The 12,816-nt window shown below is 38.9% G+C and overlaps 1 protein-coding gene across 6 annotated transcripts in view; it reads right to left on the reverse strand.

Annotated features, from left to right (window-relative positions):
- Positions 1-12,816, reverse strand: part of LOC118585330 (EGF-like and EMI domain-containing protein 1) — a 739,880-nt gene that overhangs the window by 656,939 nt on the left and 70,125 nt on the right. For all 6 annotated transcript variants that reach the window (XM_036189745.1, XM_036189742.1, XM_036189746.1 and 3 more), the window contains exons 2-3: positions 3,896-4,030; positions 1,143-1,252 (exon numbers count right to left, since the gene is read on the reverse strand). In XM_036189745.1, the coding sequence (XP_036045638.1) occupies positions 1,143-1,252; positions 3,896-4,030 (245 nt within the window). The remainder of the gene's footprint in view (positions 1-1,142; positions 1,253-3,895; positions 4,031-12,816) is intronic.

Consider the following 12,816-nt stretch of genomic DNA (forward strand, 5'->3'; position numbering starts at 1 on the left):
TGCTAATATATAACCAGAGGCAAAGAACTCAGATAGTTGTTAAACAATAAATATAAATACTTAAAGCTGTCAATTTCCTGGACTTTATAACATAGTTCTGATTGTATTGTGGGCAGATCTTTTCAATGATCTTAAACCAACCAGCCATAGTAGCCTGAGTATAAACACACTCTTGCCACAGCACTTGACACTAAACCTGCTTAATGTAGGAAGCATACAACAAAACTTCCCTAACATATTTTAAGAGCAGAAAGGAGGCAGGATGCTGGTAAACTCCCTAAGGTACACAGAGGCGGGAGATATGCGCTGTGTTGTGGTACTGCATTGATTAGACTCTGAGGGACTTCACAGTCACCATAGGCACATAATGCAGGTAAAGGGGCTCACTAAACGAAGTCATTTCTCACAGCCTGGTGGGAGTGTTGCCAAACACCAGACTGTGAAGGTTCTGGAATCCCATCACCAGAGGTTTGTGAGCAGAGTGCAGACCTCATCTTAAATAGGAAGCTGCCTCCAGAGCTCTGCAATTAATCATGACAAGCCCACATTGAGAAATCCCATCTAGATTTAGAACAGTGATTTCCCTCTGGATTTTTGAATCAGCTGTGGATTACAAATTTGATGATACAGGAAAGGGGCAAATGGAGAAGTGGGGTGGACATCAAGGAAAGCCTGTGCCTTTAAATCAACTGTCCTCTACATAACAGAACATACAGCAGCTTTCGTGGGTCCTGAGCTGCAACCCATCATCAAAATGCTTAACAGAAAGGATTTTTATATGCATTTTCCCATGTTATGTGTGAGTCATTAGTCTTGAGCAGTGGCTCTCAACCTGTGGGTTGCAACCCCTCACAGGGGTCACCTAAGACCACCAGAAAACACAGATACTTATATTACAATTCATAACAGTCACAAAATTACAGTTATGAAGTAGTAATGAAAGTAATTTTATGGTTGGGGTCACCACCACATGAGGAGCTATATTAAAGGGCCACAGCATTAAGAAGATTGAGAACCACTAGTTTCAAGCAATGCTCTGAATCTGTGGTGCTTCTTAAGACACTGAAATGTGATTGGCATTGTGTGGTAGAAGCAAAAGCATTCCCTAGCAACAGAACTTGGCAGGAAGAATTACAACTTACAGGAGAGGCAGCCTGGTTCATCGTCCCATCGGCTCCAACCAGGGCAGCACCTGAAGACTATCTGGTGTTCTGTGGTATACACCTGCTTGTAGACAGTGTAGTAGCGGGTCCTATGGAACACAGGATAAGAATCAGGAAAATGTATCATTCCTCTGATGGCAAAATTATCATTTCACAATTATAAAAATGTCTTCCTCCAGTTCAAATCCTGCCACATATACTGGGAAATAGATAACTGAGGGGATGGATAGCTATGGTTATACACTTTGTATATAATACATAACTACTACATTACACATGCAATCAAATAAGGTTTAGGTATGGGTCGAGGAAGTTTAAGAAATATATATGTTGACTGAGAGATAGCTCCTGCAGAGGATTTCCAGCAGCTCACAACTGCCTGTAACTCCAGCTCCAGGGGATCTGACACTCTCTCTGGCCTCTGAAGACACAGCATTCACACACACACACACACACACACACACACACACACACACACACTTAAAAATAAAAATAAAATCTTTATTTAAAATATAAATGAATGTCAAAAGTTCCTTTAGGATGAAGTGATTACTATAGGAGACAGTGCCAAAGGCCTCTCAGTGTGAAAGGAACAGTCAACCAGTGTTGAACTGTCGGCTGACTGTGATATCAAATATCTCAAAGCATGCTGATTCCCTTTCAATCAAATCAAAGTTCCGTATATGCTTTATCCCTGAAGTTCTAGCTCATTTGATCCCCTTCACGTACCTTGCCCATGTCCTAATCCAAATCCTTCATTATTCAAGGCCGATTTCTATTTCCACTTCCTCCAAAGTCTCTCTACATCAGCTCTCTTTATTGCTACAGAGTTTACTGGCTTCAGCATTGTTTATAGCATTTAATTATTCAACATCTTGAAAAGAAGCCTAGTATTTCTGTGTATATCTTTCATATTAGGATATGACTAAATGTATATACAAACAAACAACAAAGGTATGTTTGGCAAGACACCAATTATTTTCTTACATTGCCACCCTCCAAATCAGTGCCACAGACAGAATTGTTGAACTAGCAAGCTCTTAAGGATAAACATGTGAGGCCTGTGATACAAATTCATGTTTATCTTTCCCAATTCTAAGCATGTATACAGCTGAGGATTTTCTTTGGTTCAGATCACTATTTACAAAATATTAAACCACATTGGGGTAATACAGAAAATTTAAATGAAAAACCAATTTCAAAAGCAATTTCTAGGGCTAGAGAAATGCCTTAATTGGTAAAGGGTTTCCCCTTTAAGCCAGTGACCCCAGTTCAGTCTCTAGAATACACACAAAGAATGGGCTCAGTAGCACAGGTGTCTATAACCACAGCACTCCTAGGGAGTAGACAGGAGGCAGAAACAGGATAACTCTTAGAATACCACGGTCAACTAAGTCAGCAGTGAACAAGAGAGATCTTGCCTCAAACAACATGGCAAGTGAAAACCAACACCTGAGGCTACCCTCTGACCACCACATATGTGCCATGGCATGTGCGTGCACATGGGCAGATGCTCACATGGGCATGTACACACACACACACACACACACACACACACACACACACACATTCCTCTAGTTACTAAATCATACATATATATAGAAGCATATCTCCTACTTAATGTTTTGGCGTATCATTGCTACTGGTTTGTATTAACACATGTATTGAGTACCTTCAGGATATCAGCATTATGCTGCATGTGTAAACTATGTTTCAAGTACTTCTCATGCTATCCATGTATTCCATTATTTTCCAACTTTACACACTAAAGTACAGAGAAATAATGAATTTGACTTAAGGCTACAAAGTAAATAATAATTAGGGAAATTTTTCTGACTTAACTGTCATTTAAATATCCTTAATTTAAAGTAGCACCACTCAAAGAGTACTTATCTACAGGACAAGTACACATGTATGTGCATATGTACACACATATAGTAGGTACCCATATTTACAGTTATAAACTATTTAGTCTTGTATTATAACTGTTACCAGAGTTGTACAATGGTAAGGCTAGTTACTAATAAACACCCTAACTTTTCACTGCTGACAGTAGTATTAACAAATTCACTAACCTAAAACCACACTTTATTATTAAGATTTATCATACATTGAGATACACTTGATTAATTTTCATAAAATCCAACCCATTAGCAAACATTCATATCAAGAGACTCTTAGATGTTTTGTAAAACTATTTTAAAACTTTGAAAAACTGAAGTCTACATGAAGCCTGGACCCTTGGAAAGCATTGTGGACACTTGCTTTTCTCTCTCCCCACAGCCTGCTGGGTTGATCCTAATTCAAAGGCAATAATAAAGTTAAAGAGTCTGTGTGTTTCAAAGTGTCCCAGAGTGACAAGGCCAGGTCAGATGCTGCTTCACAGTTGCAGACCCTGGATCAAGTCGAGTTAAATTCAGCAAACCAACACAATATCCCTTGTTTCTGTCTTTTTTTCTGATCTTTAGCTTTAAATGGAATATTATATCTTGAGGTAAAATTAGTGTCTATAACCAAAAATAGTTCACACATAAGCGAGGTCTAACATAAAATAAGGTCCATCCCATTGCTGAGGGAAATCATGTAATTGTGACTGTTCTGGGTAAGTGTACCTTTGCCCCTTTACTTAATTATGCAACCATTTGCTACAATTCACAGGGCAAAGTATTTAGGAATAGATGAAGCTCCTAGTTTTGTGTTCTGATAGTTACAGGGTTAGGACATCACCTTACCTTCTTTTGTAAGCCACACACCGCCGTGGGCCTATACAACCTTGTTTCCAGAACTTAATGGTGTCTATGAAAGCTCGGGTGCATGGGCGTGACAGGCCTATCACGGTCAGCTGTTCCTCTCTGCAAACATTTGGCCTTCACAAAAAGAGAAAGGAGCAATTACACAAGAATAAGTGAGCAGCTTTTCTCTGTGAACCATGGAATGTTAACTCATCCATTTTCTATAAAACATTTTTAATGGCTTAGAGAAGTACACACAGAAAGTTAACAGGTGAAAACACAGGCAATGTTTTAAAAAGCCCAGGTTCCATGACAATGTACAATTACTATAAGTCGATTAAGGTAAAAAATAGTTTATACTAACTCAGGCCAGGAAGAAGGAAAACTAGAATAGATTTTGAGTATCAAGAAATTTTGGAGATATGCAAGTTGTTATATTCCTACATGGTTAAGATAATTGAGTTGCATATTAAGTTCTGAACTCTGTGAGAGCAAAAATTTAGAAAGAAACAGAATGTCAGGATTCTCAATACTCATGGAGAAAAAGCAAGCCAATTCATGAAAGAACTTTAATCTTTCCTGGAAATCATTTCTGAGCAGTATTTTCCATCTGTATGTTTAATTTGATTTCATATGTAATATGATACTTGTTTAAATACAAATAATTTTCAACTTCCCTGTCCAAGTTTGCTACCTGCTTCTGTGGTAAAACAATGACCTAAAGCAACTTGGGGAGGAAAGGGTTTATTTGGCTTAAAGAGTATAGTCCATCACTGAGGGAAGTCAGAGCAAGAACCAAAGGTGGAACCTGGAAGGTGGAAGTGAAACACTGACTCACTTCCTGTTTCCGTTTCAGCCTGCCTTCCTGCACAGCCCAGAACCACCAGCCTACAGTGAGCTCCACACTCCTCCATCAATTATCAATCATGTGATGAATGCAATTACTCAACTTGAGGTTCCATTTTCCCAGGTATGTCAACTTGATAATGAAGAACGAATATCACACCTTCCCATTACAGGACTTTGCCTTAAAGAAAGTTAATCCAGGTTCATAGGTACACTTCTCATGTACCTACCTACACATTGATAACCTACATAAACTAACAATATTATTTAGAATCTTTTGTGATTTTAAGAATGCTTTTGGTGATGATCTATTTACTAGCTCATTGCAGTCTTCAATTAATACTAATTACAGTAGCGAGCTAGACAACAGCTCATGCTTTTCATGCCTGCAAGGTTATTTACAAGCCATACACTGACACAAACTGAGGATGTAGAAAATTAGCCAACCTTGATGTTCCTGTTTCCAAGAGATTGACTTTCTGGATTAATCTACCCTACTCCTAATCTCAGAGTATTTTGAGACTGGCTTAGTTGACCTTACTCACAGCCAGCTAAAAGTAAAAAATAAAATAAAATAATGGACTCTACTTGAGTTGCTGCAGTCAGTTCCTAAAAGTCTCTGTGAACTTGCCTAGGGACGCAGAATTAGCACTGATTAATAAATTTCTAAATGTATGCCCCACAAATAACTCAATGACACCACCCTCACTGACTGCAGCTTTCATTTTATCACTGCTCTCTGTGGTTATAAGTCTCACCACCTGATTTTCTATAGCCCATTTCTCACATCCACAGACATTTCTAAAAGGTGATTGCTTAGACATGTAATTGCCAACCTCACCTAAATGCTATAAAAATCATGTGGAACTTCATTTGTGAAGTTTACATGGCACATTTTAATACTTTAAATAAATACAAAAATAACAAAGTGAGTATAAAATTGCACCTAAGATACACATTCATAACATCATCAAGAATTGGGCAGCAAGCCTAAAGAAAATCTTAGCTTTTAAGAATAGGCTAGCCCGAAAATCCCATCTGTAACAGAGGTGAGTGCCTGGGGTTATAATCAGAGAGGCAACTGCCCCTGGGTGCCACCTCTAGACACAGGCCATCCCGGGAGGAACTGCCCAACTTGGCCCCAGTTTCCGGCCAATTGGCGGGCCCTGTGGGAAGGCTCCCCTTTTCCAAGACTGCAGGCAGACCCTGCAGTCTCCACACCCTGCCCCCTCACCCATCTGCTGGAGACCCCAGCCACTTCCTGAGAATCAAAGACCAGCCCCCAGCTTCCATCCTGCCCTGGAACTCCCATCTGGACCAGAGACCAGAGGAACTCCCATTTGGACAAAATAAGGACACCCCAGGGACTTCCCAAGACTCAGAGTCCAGCCCCCCAGCTCCTATCCGGCCAGGATTCTCATCTGGACCAGTGCTCCCATCTGGCCCAGAGCTACCATCTGGACCAGAGAGAGGCTCTCTAAATCTGTCAGCTCTCTCTGGACCAAGTACACTGATAAGACCAAGAACGAACCCAAGATGAGATGAGCAGATGTCAAGGCAGAAGTACATACAACAAAATAAAGAGCAATACAGCATCACCAGAACCTAGCCCTTCTCCAACAGCTAGACATGAACATCACAGAATGGAAGAAGAAGAAGAAGAAAACAACCTTATAAGTAACATCATGAAGAGGCTAGAGCCTTATGTAGAAGAAATAAAAAATAAAGTAGAGGAACAGACAAACAAAAAAATGGAAAGAACACTATTAAAAACTAGAGGAAAGGATAATTAAAGCAGAAGAAAACAATAAGTCCTTGAAAGAAAGTCATGAAAAAGCAAGGGAGACAGTCCAAGACCTGAAGAGGGAAATAGAAAAAATGAAGAAGACACTAGCAGAAGGAATGCTGGAAACAGAAAATCAGAGTGAACTAAAAGGAACTTCAGATCCAAGTATAACCAACAGAATGCAAGAGATGGAAGAGAGGATCTCTGGTGTTGAAGATATAGTAGAAGAAATAGATTCATCAGTCAAAGAAAACACTAAAACCAACAAAGTCATGACCCAAAATGTCCAAGAAATTTGGGACACCATGAAAAGACCAAACCTATGAATAATAAGGATAGAGGAAGGAGAAGAATACCAACTCAAAGACACAGAAAATATATTTAATAAGATCATAGAAGAAAACTTTCCCAACTTGAAGAAAGAAATGCCTATGAAGATACAAGAAGCCTATAGAACACCAAACAGACTAGACCCCCCAAAAAAGTCCCCTAGCCACATAATAATTAAACAACTAAACGTACAGAGTAAAGAAAGAATTTTAAGGGCAGCAAAGGAAAAAGGCCAAGTAACTTATAAAGGCAAACTCATCAGAATAACACCCGATTTCTCAGTGGAGACTTTGAAAGCCAGAAGGACCTGGACAGATATAATGCAGACACTAAGAGACCATGGATGCCAGCCTAGGCTAATATACCCAACAAAATTTTCAATCATCTTAGATGGAGTGAACTAGACCTTCCAAGACAAAACCAGATTTAAACAATACTTATCCACAAACCCAGCCCTACAGAAAGCACTAGAAGGAAAATTCCAACCTAAGGAAGGCAGATACACCCATGAAAACACAGGAAATAGATAACACCACAGCAGTAAACCCCAAAGAAGAAAAGTACACACACACTACCACCAAAAAAAATAAAAATAACAACAGGAACGAACAATCACTGGTCATTAATATTCTTTAATATCAATGGACTTAATTCACCTATAAAAAGACACAGACTAACAGAATGGATACGAAAACAGGACCCATCTTTCTGCTGCATACAAGAAACACACCTCAAATTCAAAGACAGACACCTCCAAAAAATAAAAGGCTGGGAAAAGACTTTCCAATCAAACGGTCTTAAGATGCAAGCTGGTGTTGCCATCCTAATATCCAGCAAAATAGACTTCAAACTAAAATCAATCAAAGGAGATGATGAAGGACATTACATACTCATCGCAGGAAATATCCACCAAGATGAAGTCTCAATTCTGAACATTTATGCCCCAAACACAAGGGCACCCACATATGTAAAAGAAACATTACTAAAGCTTAAATCACATATAAAACCCCACACATTAATAGTGGGAGACTTCAACACCCCACTTTCACCTCTGGACAGATCAGCCAAATTGAAACTTAACAGAGACATAATGGTCTTAACTGATGTTATGGCTCAAATGGAATTAATCAATATCTACAGAACATTCTACCCAAACAAAAAAGAATATACCTTCTTCTCAGCACCCCATGGAACCTTCTCTAAAATTAACCACATACTTGTCCACAAAGCAAATCTCAACAGATACGAAACAATTGGAATAACCTGCTGTGTTCTATCAGACCACCATGGTTTAAAGTTAGATTTCAACAACAGAAAAAACTACAGAAATCCTACAATCTCATGGAAACTGAATAAGGCTCAACTGAATCACCAATGGGTTAAGGGAGAAATAAAGAAAGAAATTAAATACTTCCTAGAGATCAATAAAAAAGAATACACCACATACCTAAACTTATGGGATACTGTGAAAGCAGTGCTAAGAGGGAAATTCATAGCACTGAATGCCCACATAAAGAAGCTGGAGAAAACTCACGCTAGTGACTTGACAGCACACCTGAAAGCCCTTGAACAGGAAGAAGTAAAGTCTCCCAGGAGGAACAGATGCCAGGAAATTATCAAATTGAGAGCTGTAATCAATAAAATAGAAATAAAGAGAACAATACATAGGATTAATGAAAGAAAGAGTTGGTTCTTTGAGAAGATCAACAAGATAGACAAGCCCTTATCCAAACTAACCAAAAGACAGAGAGAGAGCATCCAAATTAACAAAAATCAGAAATGAAAATGGGGACATAACAACAGACAATGAGGAAATCCAGAGAATCATCAGGTCATACTTCAAAAACCTCTACTCCACAAAACTGGAAAATCTAAAAGAAATGGATAATTTTCTGGATAGGTACCACATACCTAAGTTAAATCAAGACCAGATAAACCATTTAAATAGTCCAATAATCCCTAACAAAATAGAATCAGTCATTAAAAGGCTCCCAACCAAAAAATGCCCTGAACCAGATGGTTTCACTACAGAATTCTACCAGATCTTCAAAGAAGACGTAATACCAATACTCTTTAAATTGTTCCATACAATGGAAGCAGAAGGTATATTACAAAACTCCTTCTATGAGGCTACAATTACCCTGATTCGTAAACCAAAGAAAGATGCAACAAAGAAAGAGAACTACAGACCGATCTCCCTCATGAACATTGATGCAAAAATACTCAATAAAATTCTGGTGAACAGACTCCAAGAACACACCAAAACAATTATCCACCATGATCAAGTAGGCTTCATCCCAGGGATGCAAGGGTGGTTCAACATTCGAAAGTCCATCAATGTAATACACCATATAAACAAACTCAAAGAAAAAAACCATATGATCATATCACTAGATGCAGAAAAGGCATTTGACAAAATCCAACACCCCTTCATGATAAAGGTCTTGGAGTGATCAGGAATCCAGGGAACATACCTACACATAATAAAGGCAATATACAGCAAGGCAACAGGCAATATCAAATTAAATGGAGAAAAACTCAAAGCAATACCACTAAAATCAGGAACAAGGCAAGGCTGTCCCCTCTCCCCATACTTATTCAATGTAGTACTTGAAGTTCCAGCCAGAGCTATAAGACAACACAAAGACATTAAGGGGATACAAATTGAAAAGGAAGAAGTCAAGCTCTCCTTATTTGCAGATGACATGATAGTATACATGAGTGACCTCAAAAACTCAACCAAGGAACTGATACAGCTAATAAAATCCTTCAGCAACATAGCAGGATACAAGATCAACTCACAAAAATCAGTAGCCCTCCTATATACAATAGACAAACAGGCTGAGAAGGAAATCAGAGACACATCACCCTTTACAATAGCCACAAATGATATAAAATACCTTGGGGTTACTCTAACTAAGCATGTGAAGGACCTATATGACAAGAACTTTAAGTCCCTGAGAAAAGAAATTGAAGAAGATGTCAGAGAATGGAAAGATCTCCCATGCTCATGGACAGGCAGGATTAACATAGTAAAAATGGCAATCTTACAAAAGCAATCTACAGATTCAACACAATCCCCATCAAATTACCAACACAATTCTTCACAGATCTGGAAAGAATAATACTCAACTTCATATGGAAAACAAAAAAACCAGGATAGCAAAAAGAATCCTTTACAATAAAACAACCTCTGGAGGCATCACAATCCCTGACCTCAAGCTCTACTATAGAGCTACCATAATAAAAACAGCTTGGTACTGGCATAAAAACCGACATGTGGACCAATGGAATCAAATTGAAGACCCTGACATTAACCCACATACCTATGCACATATAATTTTTAACAAAGAAGCCAAAAATGTACAATGGAAAAAAGAAAGCATCTTCAACAAATGGTGCTGGCATAACTGGATGCCAATGTGTAGAAGGCTGCAAATAGGTCCATGTCTGTCACCACGCACAAAACTTAAGTCCAAGTGGATCAAAGACCTTAACATAAATCCAGTTATTCTGAACTTAATAGAAGAGAAAGTAGGAAGTACTCTTGAATGCATTGGCACCAGAGATCACTTTCTAAATATAACACCAGTAGCACAGACACTGAGAGAAACAATCAATCAATGGGACCTGTTGAAACTGAGAACCTTTTGTAGAACAAAGGACATGGTCAACAAGACAAAGTGACAGCCTACAGAATGGGAAAAGGTCTTCACCAACCCCACATCTGACAGAGGGGTTATATATATATTATATAATATATAAAGAACTCAAGAAATTAGACATCAAAATGCCCAACAATCCAATTAAGATATGGGCTATTGAACTAAACAGAGAATTTTCCACAGAGGAAGTTCAAATGGCTGAAAGACATTTAAGGAATTGCTCAACATCCCTAATTATCTGGGAAATGCAAATCAAAACAACTCTGAGATACCACTTTACACCTGTTAGAGTGGCTAAGATCAAAAACACAGAAGACAGCTTATGCTGGAGAGGATGTGGAGCAAGGGGAACTCTCCTCCACTGCTAGTGGGAATGCAAGCTTGTACAGCCACTTTGGAAATCAATATGGCGCTTTCTTAGAAAATTGGGAATCCATCTCCCCCAAGACCCAGCTGTAGCACTCTTGGGCATATACCCAAGGAATGCTCAATCATACCACAAGGGCATTTGCTCAGCTATGTTCATATCAGCATTGTTTGTAATAGCTAGAACCTGGAAACAACCTAGATACCCTTCAACTGAAGAATGGATAAAGAAAATATGATACATATACACAATGGAGTACTACTCAGCAGAGAAAAACAATGACATCATGAGGTTTGCAGGCAAATGGATGGATCTAGAATAAAATCATCCTGAGTGAGGTAACCCAGACTGAGAAGGACAAACATGGTATGTACTCACTTATAGGAGGATACTAGATGTAAAACAAAGATGGCTAGACTGCTACACAACTCCAGGGAGGCTACCTAGAAAACAGGACCCTAGGAAAGACCCAGGATCACCCAATGACAGAGAAATGGATAAGATCTACATGAACAACCTAGACGACAGTGGGAGTAATGAAGGGCAAGGTTTGAGGGAAAGAAAGCTTAGGGGAGCAGGAGATCCCAGCTGGATCAAGAACAGAAAGGGAGAATGAGGAATAACAGACCATGATAAATGAAGACCACATGAGAACAGGAATAGGCAGAGTGCTGTAGAGGTCCCCAGAAATCCACAATGATATATCCTCTGTAGACTGCTGGCAGTGGTCGAGGGAGGGCCTGAACTGACCTAGTCTGGTGATCACATGGCCAAACTCCCTAACAGTCATGCTGGAACTCTCATCCAATAACTGATGGAAGTGGATGCAAAGATCCTCTGCCAGGCCCCAGGTGGAGCTCCAGGTGTCCAACTGTCGAGAAGGAGGAGGGACTGCAAGAGTGTGAATTGTTGAATCCAAGATTGCAAAAAGCACAGGGACAAATAGCCAATCAAATGGAAGCACATGAATTATGAACCAACAGCTGTGGAGCCCCCATATACATCCTTAATAATAACACTTTCTTGAATTTCTAAATTCTTAAGTATATTTTTGTTTGCTCCACTCTAAAACATTAATATTTCCAACTTAGTTCTGTGGCGATATAAAGAGGGTGTTCAACAGGTTATACCCAAATAAATGACTGTATTGTTTTGTCTTTCAAAGAATCCAGATATCAAGATAACATATCAGTTAGCGCATAGAAAGGGTTCAGAACAGGACTTGGCAGATAATCCATGCTTAGCTATACATTAGGTGTAGATTTTTATTGCATTAATAACCTGAGGATAAATTTCTCAGAGAAACCCTGTCTTGAAAAAAAAAATTTTGATTTATGACTTTCTTGGTGCTGCTACTATAAAACTCAATGAAACTACCAAATTTAATTTTTACATCGCTACTAGTTTGCCAAGCAGTGAAGCAGATGAAAGTGGATAACATGTCATTTACTTTAAAAGAAGAACTTAAAATGACACTTCCTAATGAAAACACTAATTAAAATTAATAAAAAGGCACCACCTGCTGCTGCTGCATCTGACCCTCGATCCCCTTAGGTATGCACAAGCCTGTGCTCTTCAGTATTGTGACAGAATTGGGGGACAGGAACTGCCTTTTCTGTTTCCTGATCTGATAGTAGAACGTTCTGGAGTCAATAGATAAAAGTGTAGTGATCTCAAGAGCACCTAAAATAACTGAATAACCCAAACGAGGGCTTAGAAAAGAATGCACCCTCATGTTTCTCAAGTTTATTACTGCATACACTTCCTTCTTTGTTGTCATGAGCTGGATCTCTCTGCAGCTGCAAATTAATTTCCTCTGCTCCCTAAATGAATTACACGTAACTGTTTCTAAAAATGACTACAGCCATGAAAGTCATTTTCACTTAATAACTAACTATTAATCTCATATTTCTTGGTGTCACTTTAG

Source organism: Onychomys torridus, chromosome 6 (genome assembly GCF_903995425.1).
Source record: "Onychomys torridus chromosome 6, mOncTor1.1, whole genome shotgun sequence".
NCBI classification, from domain to species: domain Eukaryota; kingdom Metazoa; phylum Chordata; class Mammalia; order Rodentia; family Cricetidae; genus Onychomys; species Onychomys torridus.